At 39.2% G+C, this 15,797-nt stretch overlaps 1 protein-coding gene across 1 annotated transcript in view; it reads left to right on the forward strand.

The window, feature by feature from the left end:
* Positions 1–15,797, forward strand: part of alg13 (ALG13 UDP-N-acetylglucosaminyltransferase subunit) — a 50,996-nt gene that overhangs the window by 194 nt on the left and 35,005 nt on the right. The window contains exons 2-7 of the mRNA XM_043705310.2: positions 112–195; positions 895–945; positions 6,554–6,600; positions 10,120–10,192; positions 12,348–12,429; positions 13,222–13,381. Coding sequence (XP_043561245.2) covers positions 112–195; positions 895–945; positions 6,554–6,600; positions 10,120–10,192; positions 12,348–12,429; positions 13,222–13,381 — 497 coding nt within the window. The remainder of the gene's footprint in view (positions 1–111; positions 196–894; positions 946–6,553; positions 6,601–10,119; positions 10,193–12,347; positions 12,430–13,221; positions 13,382–15,797) is intronic.

Below are 15,797 nucleotides of genomic sequence, written 5' to 3' on the forward strand. Positions count from 1 at the left end.
TGTTTTCATAGAATTGATTTTCAGAAAAGAAGATTATATCTCAGAACTTCAGACATTATTTTTCAACTTGTCCCTCTCTTGTTGACAAAAAGTTCTTTGCATTTTTGACAGCTGTTTTTGACTCAAATGTATCACTTGGAGATCCGAAAAACTTGCGTTATATACATGAGGGTGAATCGAAGTAAATTCGAGGCAGTAAGTATTGGTAACTCATTTGAAGTTTGAGTTTCTATAAACCAAAAAATGGTACAGGTGGTATAGGTATGTTCCATAAGTTGAGATGGAAAATAGGTGATATTAACCATGACTTCAATGTTTAATAACTGAGTACTTAAAGGTGTAATATTTTTAATTACGCCGTATCTACTTCAAATTACGTGGGAAAACGTGTTATTAGCGTAACTTACTGATAGGCACAATTTCATGAATTCGGTCAATTCTTGTTTTCTGCGAGTTTTATCACTAGTTGAATCTGGCGGTGCCGTACGGAGAAGGCACATCAAATGGTTTGGAATTAGTGGATCTAATTATTTTTGGCCTCTGAAAATGGGGAGGGAGAGGAATGCGTGGGTTTAGTTTCGGCAGCGAGATCATCTGGTGGCTGGCTGTTTTGTTATATGTTGACTTTAAATCGATGTAGATATTTCTAATACGTAACTAGTCAGAACATATATTTATCTGTGGAATGAACTTCGTAACTTTAAGGCCACTGAAATCCCATGTTCCTTTTCCTCTTTTTTTAGAAGAGGCGGTTCTATTTAAAGGGAATTTTTCGTTGCATAATGTATCAGTTAATTCAGGAGTTGTGTGATCTAGAATTTTATATGTTGACTTTAAAAAGTAATATGAAGTTTGACTTTTCATGGTGCAGCAATTCAACTTTTGTTTTCTCAGTTTATAGATGGCCCTTTAGACAAACACTTGGAACGTTTGAGTGATCCAAAGGTACGTATGATTAAAGGCCACCTTGACATCAAAGTCAGTTTTCACTTCAACTATGGTGTCTATGATTTGGAGGAGTTGGTGTTGGACTGGGGTGTACAAAGTTTAAAAATCACACAACACCAGGTTATAGTCCAACAGGTTTAATTGGAAGCACACTAGCTTTCGGAGCGCCGCTCCTTCATCAAATGGTTGAGCGGCACTCTGAAAGCTAGTGTACTTTCAATTAAACCTGCTGGACTATAACCTGGTATTGTGATTTCTAACTACAGTGTCTATGGTAGAATTGATGCTGTAAAGAGATCTAGAACAGTGATTGGAAGAGCTTAAATTGATAACATGGCAAATTACTGTCTGAAAATGCTTTCCATAATTTGATAAATGATTGAAAGTAGGCTGCTGGTATTTAATTGTGTCAAATTTGTCCCAATTCTTTTTGGATGGGGCATATCTGAGCTTTTAAATAGTTGAACAGATGGCATTAGTGTTGTTGAAACAGTTTGGAAAAGGATGCAATACAGGTTTAAATGCTACAGCTGGAATGTTGTTGGCTTTATTTTTCCTTGTATCTGACACCATATGGATTGAATTGGTTGAAAACTGATATCTTTAAATGTGAGAATACCAGAAGAAGTTAAGTATTATTTACTTGGCACATCTAGGTGAAGATTGTAGAGAACACATCAGCCTTTCGCTTTCAGATCCTTGGTTTGGACTGAACACTGGGAATTAACAGTCTCTTGATTTTAATTCTGCACAATTATTCACTACTTTATGTAGCAGGCTGGCAGATCTTTTGACTTGACCTGCTTTTTGTAAGATCATTTATCTCTAATTTTTCAATCCAATTAAGTACAGTATGCCAGTAGTTCACTCTAGCTTCAGCAAATCTGTATTTCCTTTACAGGTGTGACAGCTGTTTTATCAAGCTCTTCTGCACTCCTTATTCCACCAGGGTAATGATATGGTGGAATGGAGAATGGGTAGTTTGGCCATGGGTTTATAAATCGAATTGCTGTTAAGGATCTACTTGCCATTGTCCAGTTCTGAGTTCTGTTATTGGTGTTAGTTCTGCCCTACTGCAAGCCCAGTAGGGGTTGTTTGGGATTCCTTTGGTAGTGGCTTCTGTTACAGATGGGCAGAAGTAATGAACAAAGCATACCTTCTGCTTTTCCACCTATTTACTCACCAAAGACGGCATTTTAAAGCATGCTGGCTCCTGTGAGTTTTAATTATAAGGAACAGGCAAGTGACAGGCTTCTATATTTTGTATAATGCATTTTCAGGCATTTAACAAATACATAACAAACTGATTTTTAATTGCATAGATGCATATGTGTAGAAAAGATTATTGTAAAAGTACCATGCAGGTGATGACTTGAGGAGAAAGTGAGGTCTGCAGACGCTGGAGATCAAAGCTGAAACTTTATTGCTGGAACAGCACAGCAGGTCAGGCAGCATCTAGGGAACAGAAGATTCGACGTTTCGGGCACATGCCCTTCTTCAGGTGATGACTTGAAACCAGGCAAGTCTGTAATCCTTTCTGTCCACTGAATAAACTTTCTTCATTTAGAAGGATGGATTTGCTCTGTTTTATTGCAGAAACAGACCTTTTATAACCTCCTCCAATCAAAGTGCAAAAGTGGAGCCTGGATGCAGCCCCCTAACTACTATTTCAGGTCAACCTAAGTATTTTCTGGCTTAAGAGTGAGCATTCTTAAGTAGGGTTTTCACCTTTTATTTGGAGATGTTTCTGCTGTCTGAACAGAATATGCCTTCTATTCCATGTACGTCCGCATGCTTGTCCAATGGTGACTTAAATGTACTTTAAAGTTGGCGAATCTACCCTTGCAGGTGAGTGTTACAGGGGCTCTTTGTGGTGTCACTACCTCTAAGCCAAGAGGCCCTGGTTCACCTGCTCCAGGGTTGTACAACAATATCTGAACAATTTTATTAAGAAATTGGGTGGTTTTGTAAGGTCGTTGTCAAGTTTTAGGGCTGCCAGGGTCATGTGTTCATACCAAGGCTTCCTGACTGCACCTATAGTTTCTACCAGCTCAAGAAATGAGAGGCAGATGTATAGGAATACAGAAACCTTGAAATTCATTTCCAAGTTACAGACAATCCTGACTTTGAAAAATTGTTCCTTCATTGCTAAAATTCTTGCAATGCCAGGTTATAGTCCAACAGGTTTATTTGAAAGCACTAGCTTTCGGAGCTCTGCTCCTTCAGGTGGTTGTGGAGTATAAGATCGTAAGACACAGAATTTATAGCAAAAGTTTAGTGTGTGACTGAAATTTTCTATTGAAAAAGGCCTAGCTTGTTTAAGTTTCATCTTTTAGAATGAACATGTTGGTTTCAGTTCTTTCATGTTTAAGTTGCAGAGCATTTAAAGTTACGTTCTCAAGTGAACTTTAATAGTTGGTGTCATTTCGGTCCAGATAATGCATTGACGTTGTGAGCTGCCCTGTGTGAGACTGTGCTATAGTGGTCAGACTGGTTCTCATCTTAAAAAACGGATTTACAGAATCTTGCATGGATTCATGTAGTTTTTGAGCAAAGTAAAATATAATTCTGCAAGTATACATTCACCCCACAAACATGTGCATGTGGGGGGCGGGGGGGAGGGGTGTGGTGTGATGGCAGAGGTTGGGTGTCTGTAAGAGTGTATGTTAGTGAGTGTAAAATGATATGTCTGAGGGTGCATGTGGGAGTGTGAGAGGGTCTGCATGTGTATGGGTCTGTAGGGGTGTGTGGGGGGGGGGGGGGGGGGTGTAATGGGATCATCTCCAGTGTGTCATGAACCCAAGGTCATGTGTTTTCAATCACGTCTGAAATATCTGTTGCATTCCCTGGCATTTCCATGATTTGTTCTTTTAATAATGAATTCATGTCATCAGCTTTTAAAAATTCCCTGTTGTCATTTATTGGTGCCTGTGTCCCTTATCTAACTGATCTCAATGTTATAAGCATCTTACTTCAAGTTTGTGACAATGCCAATGTCCCATTTGTACATGACAGCTGCTAGAAATTAATGTCATCCAAAATCTTTATCAAAAGTTTCAAATATGTGTCAGAAGTTTATTCAGTTAAGATTTGGAGGCGTTGAGGCTGGACTGGGGTGTACAAAGTTTAAAAATTATACAGCACCAAAGAGCACTGCTCTTTCATCAGGTGGTTGTGGAGTAAGGAGCAGGGCTCTGAAAAGCTTGTGCTTCCAAATAAACCTATTGGACTACAACCTGGTTTTGTTTTTTTTTAAACTGTCAGTTAAGACCAGGAGTCCCACCATATTTGATGTTTGGCACAAGTCAACAATTTGACAGTGTTAGATTCTGTGGGTTCATGACCACAGTTACCTAATACTGTATAGACAGTCAACCTTAAGGGATTTTCAGGTAGTTTAAGCAGTTATGTTAGACACAAAGTATACAACCCATAATAATTGAGCATGCTCCTGATACCAGAGTCCAAATAGGCTACATGGAGTGTCATTCTCATAGAAGTTGTCAAGACAACATTCTGCTCTCTAGCTAAGTACTCTGGAACCCTTCTTTCAATCTCTTTTTGGTTCTGTTGTCAATTGAAGAAGCCACTTATCTCAATGTCCTCTGATTCCAAGTGCTTATTGATATACCCTATTTTACCTGGGCAGTCCACAATCACTTGTCTTTAAAGCATTTTTAGACAATGAAGTATTAAACTTTACCTATTCTCAACATCAGAAAATCCATTTATTCTTTGCCCACCTTCATTTGAAGATTAGTTTCATTTTGTGATTAAAACTTTTTTATTTTCCTACATAGGGCATTGATAACGAGCTAGTCAATTATTTGATGTCACATTGTGGAATGTGGTTGCTTTTGTGGTATTTATTGTCAACTACCTTTTGTCTTGTTTAGAAATGTGTTTGGTGAAAGCAAGTACCTGTTATAACAATTTCAGAACATCTGAAGCCATGTTGAAAAAGCTAGAAAATGTTCATGGTTTTAGCATGCTTATCCTGGTTTGCATAAGCAATAGATGTTTTGTCCTTTTTCAAGGGGTGAGAGAGAAAGGAATAAAAGTTCTCCATTTCTAAATATAAATCCACATTCTTCATCTGTAACCAAAAGGCAATCCCTAAAATACAGCTGATTTGTATTTTCAAATAGGTAATCACTGATTTTTTTTTTTCCCTCAACATGAGAAATCTCAAAGGTGTAAATCTAATGGGGGAATCCAGATTCCTTTACACCTGCTGGCTTCAGTCTTTTGAAAAGAATGTTAACTTTCAGTTCAGACTGGTTCTTAATAGATTCATGAAACTTCTATTCATGTGATTACTGCAGCCACTAAATTCTTTTTGAAACCATTTTAATCCCTAAAAATCAAAGGAATTAATTGTGAAAAACTAATGTTATCCTTATTGTTATTGTACATCCGAGCAAATCTATTTCAGTGCCACCATCTGTAAAATGCTTTTCCAAATGGAGGTAATGTTATACATTGAGCAATGGCAGTGTATATCCTTCAATCCCCTCATTAGAAAGAGAGATGGTAGCATAATGATGTCACTGAACTCTTTAATAGAGGCCCAGACTAATGTCCTGTGGACATTGGTTTAAATCCCAACATGGCAGCTGACATTAAAATTAACCCTTATCTGAAATATAAAACTAGTCATCAATATTATCAGTTATTGAAGGACGACTCATTTTGTTCACTAATTTCCCTGAGGGGAAAAATGTGCTGTCCTTACCTGCTCTGGCTGACATCTGACTCCAGACCCAGAGAGATTTGTTCTTAACTGCCTTCTGAAATGATGATTAAGCCAGGAAGTTTGGGATTGAAAAATAATGACCTCGGCTATAACACCCATGTCCCACCAAACAATGTGTTTGACCCATTGATTGAAGGTGAAAATGCGTTGCTGGAAAAGCGCAGCAGGTCAGGCAGCATCCAAGGAACAGGAGAATCGACGTTTCGGGCATAAGCCCTTCTGTCGATTCTCCTGTTCCTTGGATGCTGCCTGACCTGCTGCGCTTTTCCAGCAACACATTTTCAGCTCTGATCTCCAGCATCTGCAGCCCTCACTTTCTCCCATTGATTGAAGGGTTAGAGTTTTGTAATGCCTTGAAGGCTGTGGCATAGTTGCTGAATTTGTTAAACAGGTCTGAGATCTGCTTGAGATATTTAGAAATGCAAAGTTAAAAATCACACAACACCAGGTTATAGTCCAACAGGTTTAATTGGAAGCACTAGCTTTCGGAGCGACGCTACTTCATGTGATTGTCCAGTGTGCTTCCAATTAAACCTGTTGGACTATAACCTGGTGTTGTGATTTTTAACTTTGTACACCCCAGTCCAACACCATCTCAATTTAGAAATGCAGAATGCTTTTGATATTACAAGAGTAATGCCAGTTTTTCTTTTACTACAGAATAGGAAAAGTAGATAATTTTATATACTCAAGTATATTGTTACATGCTTTTGCAGTTCATTTAAATTTGGTTAACCACCTGGCAATGTGCTGAAACCTGAGCAAAATACCATATTGCAAGTACTTACTGTCTGAATCTTTTGAAACTGATGCTTATAACTTTCATTAAACCTGCCATTTTTGTTATAGGAATGGGCTGGTATGTTGGAAATGAATGCTTTATCACTGATGTACAAGTAAGTGTCCAATGATTTTTCCACTAGCAGTGGAACTTTTTTAAAAAAACTTAACTAGTGGCAAATTAAAAATGAAAGGCCTGATCATTCTGTCAATGGGCAAATATCTAAAATAAAGACAAATGAGGTGAAGTAGAAGTGACTGCCCTTGACAATAAGGAGTATTGGCCTAAATGTGTCAAGGACTCTTAGAAAAACGAGTCAATGAGAATCAGTGAAAATACTGTGCTTGTTGAATCGTACTTTGCACTGTTAGACAGTTGTGGATGTTGAGATCAGTCATCTGAATTCTGGGATATTATTGGTAGTGTCCTAGGCCCAACCATCATTGACTTCCCGTTCAGAACCAGGCTATCAGCTCTTGATTTCATAATTGTTTGTGACTTGACATCCTGAGACATTGTGTCCACATGCAGCAAGACCTGGACAACATCCAGGCCTAGACTGTGAAATAGCAACTAACATTCATGTCATTGCCAAATAATACTATGTGCAACAGGAGAGAATCTAATAATCTACCCTTTGTGCACAAATGTTACTAAAATAGCTGAGGGTTGCCATTGACCAGAAAGCCACATGATACAGCTATAAGGTCAGAGACTGGGAATTCTGCAGTAATCAACTTTTCTCTGGGTATCCCAAAGCCTGACCACTATCTACAAGACCTATGTTAGAAGTATGGTGCATCTTCCTCTCTTGTCTAGATGTGTAGCTCCAACAATACTTGAATGTTGAACACTGACCAGGACAAAGGCCGGCATCCATTCATCACATTCATTGCTGCCACTGTGTATCAGTGGTAAAGAGTGAACAATGTGTACTGTCTGTAAGATGCACAGCAACAATTTTATAAGCCTGCTTCAACAGCTTCCAAACCTGCCAACTCTATCACCTAGAAAGACAAAGGAAGCAGGTGCAATGGGAACACACTAGTGTATTCCCACTGCAAGTGAACTGACTATCCTAACAGAATTATATTGTCTCCCTCTGACTAATGGGAGGACGACTTGGAACTTTCTAACAAAACTGGGTGTACATACACCACATGGACTACAGTAGCTGAAGACGACGGTCACTACCATCTTGAAAGCAATTGTTGATAGCATTAATGCTCAGTAAACATCATGGGCAATAAATGCTGGCCCAGCCAGTCATGCCCATATCCTGAGTTTTGAAATGAAACTTTGACTTGAATCATGGAAAACTACAGCACATGGGCAGCACGGTAGCACAGTGATTAGCACTGCTGCCTCACAGCACCAGAGACCCTGGTTCAATTCCCGCCTCAGGCAACTGTCTCTGTGGAGTTTGTACATTCTGCGTGGGTTTCCTCCCACAGTCTGAAAATGTGCAGGTTAGGTGAATTGGCCATGCTAAATTGCCCGTAGTGTTAGGTGAAGGGGTAAATGTAGGGGAATGGGTCTGGGTGGGTTGCTGTTTGGAGGGTCGGTGTGGACTTGTTGGGCCGAAGGGCCTGTTTCCACACTAAGTAATCTAATCTACCCCATTGTAATCAGTCCATCATCAAACGTTTTCTTACCAACTTGCTGACTCTTCATCTGTAACCTGCGTTGTAAGAGTCTCTCTAAATAGAGTACTTTTAAAATGTGAAGATTTCTGCCTCTGTTTGCAACATTTCTTGAAGAGTTGATGGTTAGCCTACAGTGTGGTAGAAATCACAAAACCACGGCAGACCAGTGTAGATTGCCCCACTCATTTCCTTTCTATCCAAACAACCAACGTTTTCGGGCAATGAGCTTCAGATCTTTGTTCTGGAGGCAGGATATTTTAACACCCCCAATCGACACATTTGCTGATTACTTATGACTTCTGTGAAGACTGTAGATCTTTTTTTCCTATCCATGCTATCCAATCCCCTCTTCAATATGTCTTGATTAAATCAACTCTTCCTTTCTCTTTCAAACAAAACAACCCCAGCCTATCCAAATGCATATCAAAAAAAATCTCCAGTTCTGGCAATAGCTTACCTTAAAAGTCCAAGACTGGTATTTTAACTATTGTAATTTTCCATTCATATCTGGCAGAATGGATATTTAGTTAGGCCAGAAACTGGGGTTATCTGGTATGCTATCTTAAACATTTACTTGCCACAAGAAGATCAAAATTCTGATCTGTTGCTTGGAAATGAGTCCAAGTGATATGAGAGGTGTTAGTTATTTCCAGTAAATGTCCATTTGGGAAGATCTTAAGTGAAAGATATGTCTGTAGACTTCATTAGCAAATCCCATAGGATTTGGACTAATAACACAAGTTTGAGGTAATGTTGTGCAAGAGTATTTGAATTAATTGAGGGAGATGCAGAGAAGAGTTTGTCTATGACTAGAAAGGTTGAATGTTATCTTCCTCTAAACAATAAAGTGCTTTTGATTTGAAATTAGTCACATTTTCAAGTAGCTTCCATGCCAGGTGTTTTTGGTTTTTTTTAGCCTTTAAAATTTGTGGCCAATAATTTGGTATTACTAATTCTTTCCAAGAAATGTTTCAACTTGAAAGTCCTGCTTTATTAGATATAGTGATATTTAATATTTTACTACTTTTCTATCCTATAATCTCTATTCTGTTCTCATCCTGTTATCAGCTAACAGTAATAATTTGGCCCAATTAATCTATGCTGGTTTATTCTGCAGTGGGCCTTCCTCTCATCTCTTCTAGTCTTATCAGCATTCTCTTCCTTGCTTGCACTTAGTTAGATCCCACTTAAATGCTTCCATATCACATCAGCTATCAGTCATAGCATTCAACATCCATTATAAACTGGATAAGATAGATTCCCTTCAAATCCTAATGGATGACCAGTTTCTGGCTGCCCCACAAGGATTTACAAAAAGCTCCACATTTACCCAATCAAACTCCTTTTATTTATCCTAAAGACTTCTATTGGGTGAGCCCACAACCTCCATACTCTTGAGTTCAGTCCCTCTACTGCAGAACTGTCATAATTACAATAAAATGCTTGAATAAATGACACATGATAAGCTCATGGGCTAAGTAGTGATTTGGGACAAGAAATACTAATGTGCAGGATTTTAATGCAGATTGTGCCTCCTTAATCTCTCTCTCCATTCCCCCTGCCGTCAAGTTGCGCTCAGGACTGCATCATGACATGCTGGTGTTCTGAAGGGTGACCTTGAAGCTGACCTTATCCCCCCCTCAGAATGACTGACTGCCATACAACCAGTGGACCTCAATCCCATTTGAGGGGATAGCATAAATTTGGAGCCTGGGGGCTGTATTGGGTACAGAGCCTCCCAAGGTCCAGAAAATCCTGTTTCTGCAAGGGCCTGGTCCCAAGTCTGAAATGAAAGTGATGGCTTAAGAAACTCAGTAGCTGTCAGCATCTGTGGACATGAATTGTTAACACTCTCTCTCTCCAAACTGAGGGGGATGGATTTTGGAGGTGCAGTCTGCAGCAAATTGCTTGCTTTCTAACCAAAATAGAAAACAAGCTAATATTGCTTGTATAACATAACCAATTCACTTCTTTTTCCAAATGTCAAGTTGTGACTTTCTCATTTACCGGTATCCTGGAAAACTACCCATCCAAGCTACAAATAATGGATTTGAGAAGACGGTAAGAGAAACCTCCTTCTCACTTGTAATATCAATGGGTGTATGTGCATTATCTAACTTGGGTTATTTATAAACACAAATAGCATCTGGGTAAGCTACCACTCAAATTACTAAGATTTTTTATTGTTTGGTGACTTTAAATCTACCCTTTTTTTTTGAAGGTTGTTTAAAATTTATAGTCTTTAGTTTACTCTCCAGAAACTTTTAATGCATATAACACTGAATAAAATACTTATTTGCTTAAAGTCTTAATTTGCCCTTCTGAACTGTGAATGATCAACAATAGGAATTTGGTTTGCTTTTGCCTGTTTGCACTGTCTTTTGTTTATATTTGATTTCAAAGTAAAAGCAAATATGCAGTTATCTTTTAAAGTTGAATTTTTCTAGAAATTATCAAAACAGTGGGAAGGTAATTCAGTATTGTTTGACTTGCATTTCTTGGAGAAGATTGTCATTTTTATACCATTAATTTATCAACACGTTTCATGTTGTAATATAACTCATATATTAAAGCAAATATAGAACTATAGAATCACTGCAGTGCAGAAAGCGACTATTTGGCCCTTTGAGTCTGCACCAACACTACACCCAGACCCAACTCCCATCCCATTCTCACAACTCCACGTGGGTTTTTAACCATGGTTAACCCAACTAAACTGCACACCCTTGGACACTACAGGGCAATTTTTAGCATGGCCAATCCAACTAACCTGCACATCTTTGGACCATGGAAGAAAACAGATACATGGGGAGAACATGCAAACTCCACACAGTCATCCAAGGCTGGAGTTGAATACAGGTCTCCTGCACTCTGCTGCCCTAAATATTTTTAAACGTAAGAAACAGCTCTTAAAATTTCTTGACTCTTGTTAGGAACTGTGCTAGTCCTAATTCTTGTTTCAAGATGTTCATAGCCTTGTTCTCAGTGTTTATCAATAGGCTGATTAGTTTTTAAGCACTAAATGTAAATTTAAATCAAGTATGGAAATCATGCATTGACTTGCCTAATAATTAAGTAAAGAAAGCCTGATTCTAATGAAACAGAACTTTGAACCTGAAATGTATTGCTTGCTTGTGACCCCCTTAAATTTGGTTAGTGGAGAATTGTGCACTACTTGTCCAAAGTTCTAGTTGTTGAGATAATCAGTGAACATTTGGGTATGCATGGACAGCCAAAATCAGGATTAAAGTTATCCTGTGTTGCTTTAAATTATCTATTCTCTATCTATTGCTATCTTCCAAGACTGCTGGCTAATGTGGGAAAGATAGCAGTGATTACCGAGCCATGGCTACAGAACAATTGGTGTTTCATGAGGGTGTGAATGACAATGCCCCAAGATCCTCATTGTGCCTTTCATCAAGGCTTCAGTGTAAGAACAGTGACAATCCTCTAGAGAGGATAAGTCAGAGTTGACAATAGGAGATGGCTTTACTTGGCTCATTCTGTTCTGAGCCCAAGTGTTTATGCAGCAGTTGAAGGTCGGTAGAACCAAACTGTTCACCTCATTATTAAAGGAAAGGGTTTTGTTACAAATGAGCATGCATATTTTTCTAACTGGTATCTTGCACACTTCTCCTGTTCTTATTTTATCTGTGCTCAGTTTGTGACAAGATGGGCCTGTAGGAGGGATTTGTTTGCCCCCCCCTCCTTTTGAAGGGTGGGGTGGGAGGTGTTATAAACATGGTGCTGAGGTGTCTGCTCGATGGAAAGCAAAGTAAGTAGTTTGACCAATTGAATCATATCTGAGATACCTTACACTACCTTTAAATAAGATAAAAGTTAGGGCCTAGGCTATCTCTGTTTTGAGGGGATTTGATCTGGTCCACAAATTTGTGACACTTATTTAAAAAAATTGAGTGGGAGGGATAGTATTTCTGGGAATTGGGGAGGTGGGAGGGTGTGATGAAGGTGAGTAGAAAGTGCAAAGTAAACATTTAAAACTTAACTACCTCCTAAATAAAAATAAAAAATTGGAAATATGCAGATCAGGCATCATTTATGAAAATAAAGTTAATGTTTGATTTCCAACATCTTCAGTATTTTCTGAGCTTACTGATTCTCCATAGATTTTAGATCATGTTTATTGACTTCACTTTAGATTTTATTTAAATGTTGCAAGATTAACAAAATAATTGAAATATTTCTTTTTTTAAAGATCTCACTTTGTTGTTCCAACAATGGTCATTATGATAGTGTGTTTACGAAACAGTTTCAAGGGCATGCAGCCATTTGTCAAGGTAGGTTTGTCTTTTGGCTAAATAAGATCTGTTGTCGTCTGGTGTTGGTTGAGGTAACAGAATTGATCACAAACTATAAAAGCACTGGAGAAGGATTTTACAAAAACCGTTACACTGCTGTGTGTGTACACTCAGGCCACCAAATAATTAAAAGACAGGAAATTTGGAGGCATATTATAGAGGTGCAAGTAAAACTCAGTAAAAGAAAAATAGGAAACCTCGTTTTCAATCCTTGAGATGATTTAACAGGTGGGGGGTTTTTTCCGCGGGGAGTTGAGAAGTGAAAAATATTCCCAGAATTCAATCCAAGACCACTCTTTTCCTCATTCGGTTGGAAACATAGATTTCGGGAATGTGGTGAGGGGCAAGGGGATCTCTGCTACAAATATTCCTGTACCCTGAATAACATCTATTAACCAAGACTGTTTTATTCCTGTCACTGACCTAATTTTGTATCCCTTTTTTGTTGTTTTTGTCCCTTTTTTTTTATTCCATGAGCTATAACTTTGTCAAGTCTGTGGCATTGTATCAAGTGCCTTTTAGAAGTCCTTGTATATCACATTAACAGCACTGTTTGCATCACCCCCTCTGTTATTGCTTCTAAATTGAAGTTAGTTTTGCACTACTTTCTCAAGAATCCATACTGGCTTTCCTTGATTAACCTAAATTTATTCATATGGCAGTTCAATTTTGTTCCAGATTATTGTTTGACTATTTTCTTACCACCAAAGTTAAGCTGTGTAGCCTGTAGTTGTTGAAATTAACTAAATGTAATAAACGCATATATTTCAGCAATTGTATATGAAGTGCTGTACAGAGATGTCTTTGGAGTGGATGAAGAAGAATTACGAGCAGCAGTGGAGTTGTTCCGCAGTCATGGCAAGAAAACCAGAAAGAGCAGTAACTGCCAAAGCAATGGTGATACTGAATATCTTCCTGAAAAAGTTGTGCAGTATGTGAATTTCCTAGCTTATCAATTTGGAGTGCATCTTGATTTTTAAAAAATAGGTTGTTAATGAGCTATTAGTGAGGGAAGTTATTAGATTAGATTCCCTACAGTGTGGAAACAGGCCCTTCAGCCCAACAAGTCCACACCGACCCTCCGAAGAGCAATGCACCCAGACCCATTCCCCTACACCTAACACTCTTATCTAGTTTTGCTGTTTGGGGTCTTAGGCTCAAGTCGTGAAGACAGTTTGAGGTTTAGTGAACAAAGCTTTTCCAAAAACAATACTACTATGACTAACTTCTGATTTACATGTTTTATTTTCTGTTTTAGGGGTAGGTGTTGCAACAATAGCATCATATTGATTAGCTTTGCATTCCAGCATGTGACTCAGTAATAATATTAGTCAAGTAAACAGTGGCATACTGCTGTAATTGATTTAGCAGGGATGTTGGAAAGACTGCTACAATGAGAAACATTTGACACTCCATTAATCATTTTCTCATAAAGTCCATTGTAAAATTGTTACCTAGTGATGTTCCAAAATGGCTGAAATCTATTTCAGGTTGATGTAGGTACATTTCTAAAGGTTTAAGCAGATCAAAGTTGATTTTTGGATGCTGTAGAACATCAAACAAGACCAGAGCACCGCTGTAGACCTGATGCCACGTTTCTCTTTCATGTCTGCTCGCTACAGAATGACCAGTCCAATATTATTCCCATGGGTTTGCTTCTCCCTGTTTCATTGAGTCATAAGAAAAAAAACTTAATTCTGGATTAGTGGTGCTGGAAGAGCACAGCAGTTCAGGCAGCATGCGAGGATGCTGCCTGAACTGCTGTGCTCTTCCAGCGCCACTAATCCAGAATCTGGTTTCCAGCATCTCCAGTCATTGTTACCTTAAAAAAAAAACTTAAGCCTACTGCAGGAATTCTTCCCAATTCTATCCTGATCATCTGACGTCTTGTGACCTCCTGGCAATGCTGTGATAAAAGTTTACATTTCTCTATTGCTCATGATGTGTTTCCTCCCACATTCCAGAAAATAGGTCAGGTGAATTGGCCATGCTCAGTTGCCCATAGTGTGAGGTGCATTAGTTGAGGTAAATGTAGGGAAATAAGTCTGAGTTAATCCACCCAGTCTTCAGAAGGTCAGTATGGACTTGTGCCAAAGGGCCAGTTCCTACACTGTAGAGAATCTAATCTCCCACTCTGTGTTCAGACATCTGAAGTCTGAAAGTTTGTCCTTGGTTAACCAGTTGCTTTTGCATTTTTTTTTTTAAAAGGTGTGAACATTTTACATCCTACTCAGTACGTTTCACTCTGGGCTGCTCTGTCCCCCATTATCACAGTCGTGCAAATTACTTGAGGCAGCATTTGAAGCAGCTGAAAATGTGTTGCTGGAAAAGCGCAGCAGGTCAGGCAGCATCCAAGGAGCAGGAGAATTGACATTTCGGGCATGAGCCCTTCGGGCAACACATTTTCAGCTCTGATCTCCAGCATCTGCAGTCCTCACTTTCTCCTCACAGAATTTGATGCAGCCCATATGATCCTCGTCACTACTCCTATTTAGACTGGAAGTATGGGACCAGTTCAAGTGCATTATCACCTTTTTTAAACTTTGTATTCATAGCAGCAATTAGATTAGATTACTTTACAGTGTGGAAACAGGCCCTTCGGCCCAACAAGTCCACACCGACCCGCCGAAGCGCAAACCACCCATACCCCTACATTTACCCCTTACCTAACACTACGGGCAATTTAGCATGGCCAATTCACCTGACCTGCACATCTTTGGACTGTGGGAAGAAACCGGAGCACCCGGAGGAAACCCACGCTGACATGGGGAGAACGTGCAAACTCCACACAGTCAGTCGCCTGAGGCGGGAATTGAACCCGGGTCTCAGGTGCTGTGAGGCAGCAGTGCTAACCACTGTGCCACCGTGCTCTGTTTTAAACTGCAGTGGATTAATGAGATTCATTGAAACAAATTTTAACAGCTGGACAGACTGGATGCAGGTTCTGAGAAACTCTGATTTCTTTTCACAGATGCTGCCAGACTCACTGAGCTTTTCCAGCAACTTTTGTTTGATACTGGATGCAGGGATTGTTTTCCCTGGCCACAGGTCCAGAATAAGAGCTCATGGTTGCAGGTAGACCCTTTTGAACTGAGATAAGGAATTTCTTCGGTCAGAAGGTGGTGAACCTGTGGAATCCTCGACCACATATGGCTGTGGGGTCACTGATTGCATTTTAGTCTGTAGAATAAAGTGATATGAAGAAAGTCTGAGTACAACATCGAGTTAGAGGATCAGCCAAGATGGTCAAACTGTGCCATTTCAGTGAGTCAAATGACCTTCTCCTGCTCAAGTTACAATGTTTCCAGTAATAGGACATAATAACCTTTGGCAGTAAAAGCTGCAAT

This window comes from Chiloscyllium plagiosum, unplaced genomic scaffold, assembly GCF_037043375.1.
Source record: "Chiloscyllium plagiosum isolate Xiang-an unplaced genomic scaffold, Cpla_swu_hap1 HiC_scaffold_11, whole genome shotgun sequence".
NCBI classification, from domain to species: domain Eukaryota; kingdom Metazoa; phylum Chordata; class Chondrichthyes; order Orectolobiformes; family Hemiscylliidae; genus Chiloscyllium; species Chiloscyllium plagiosum.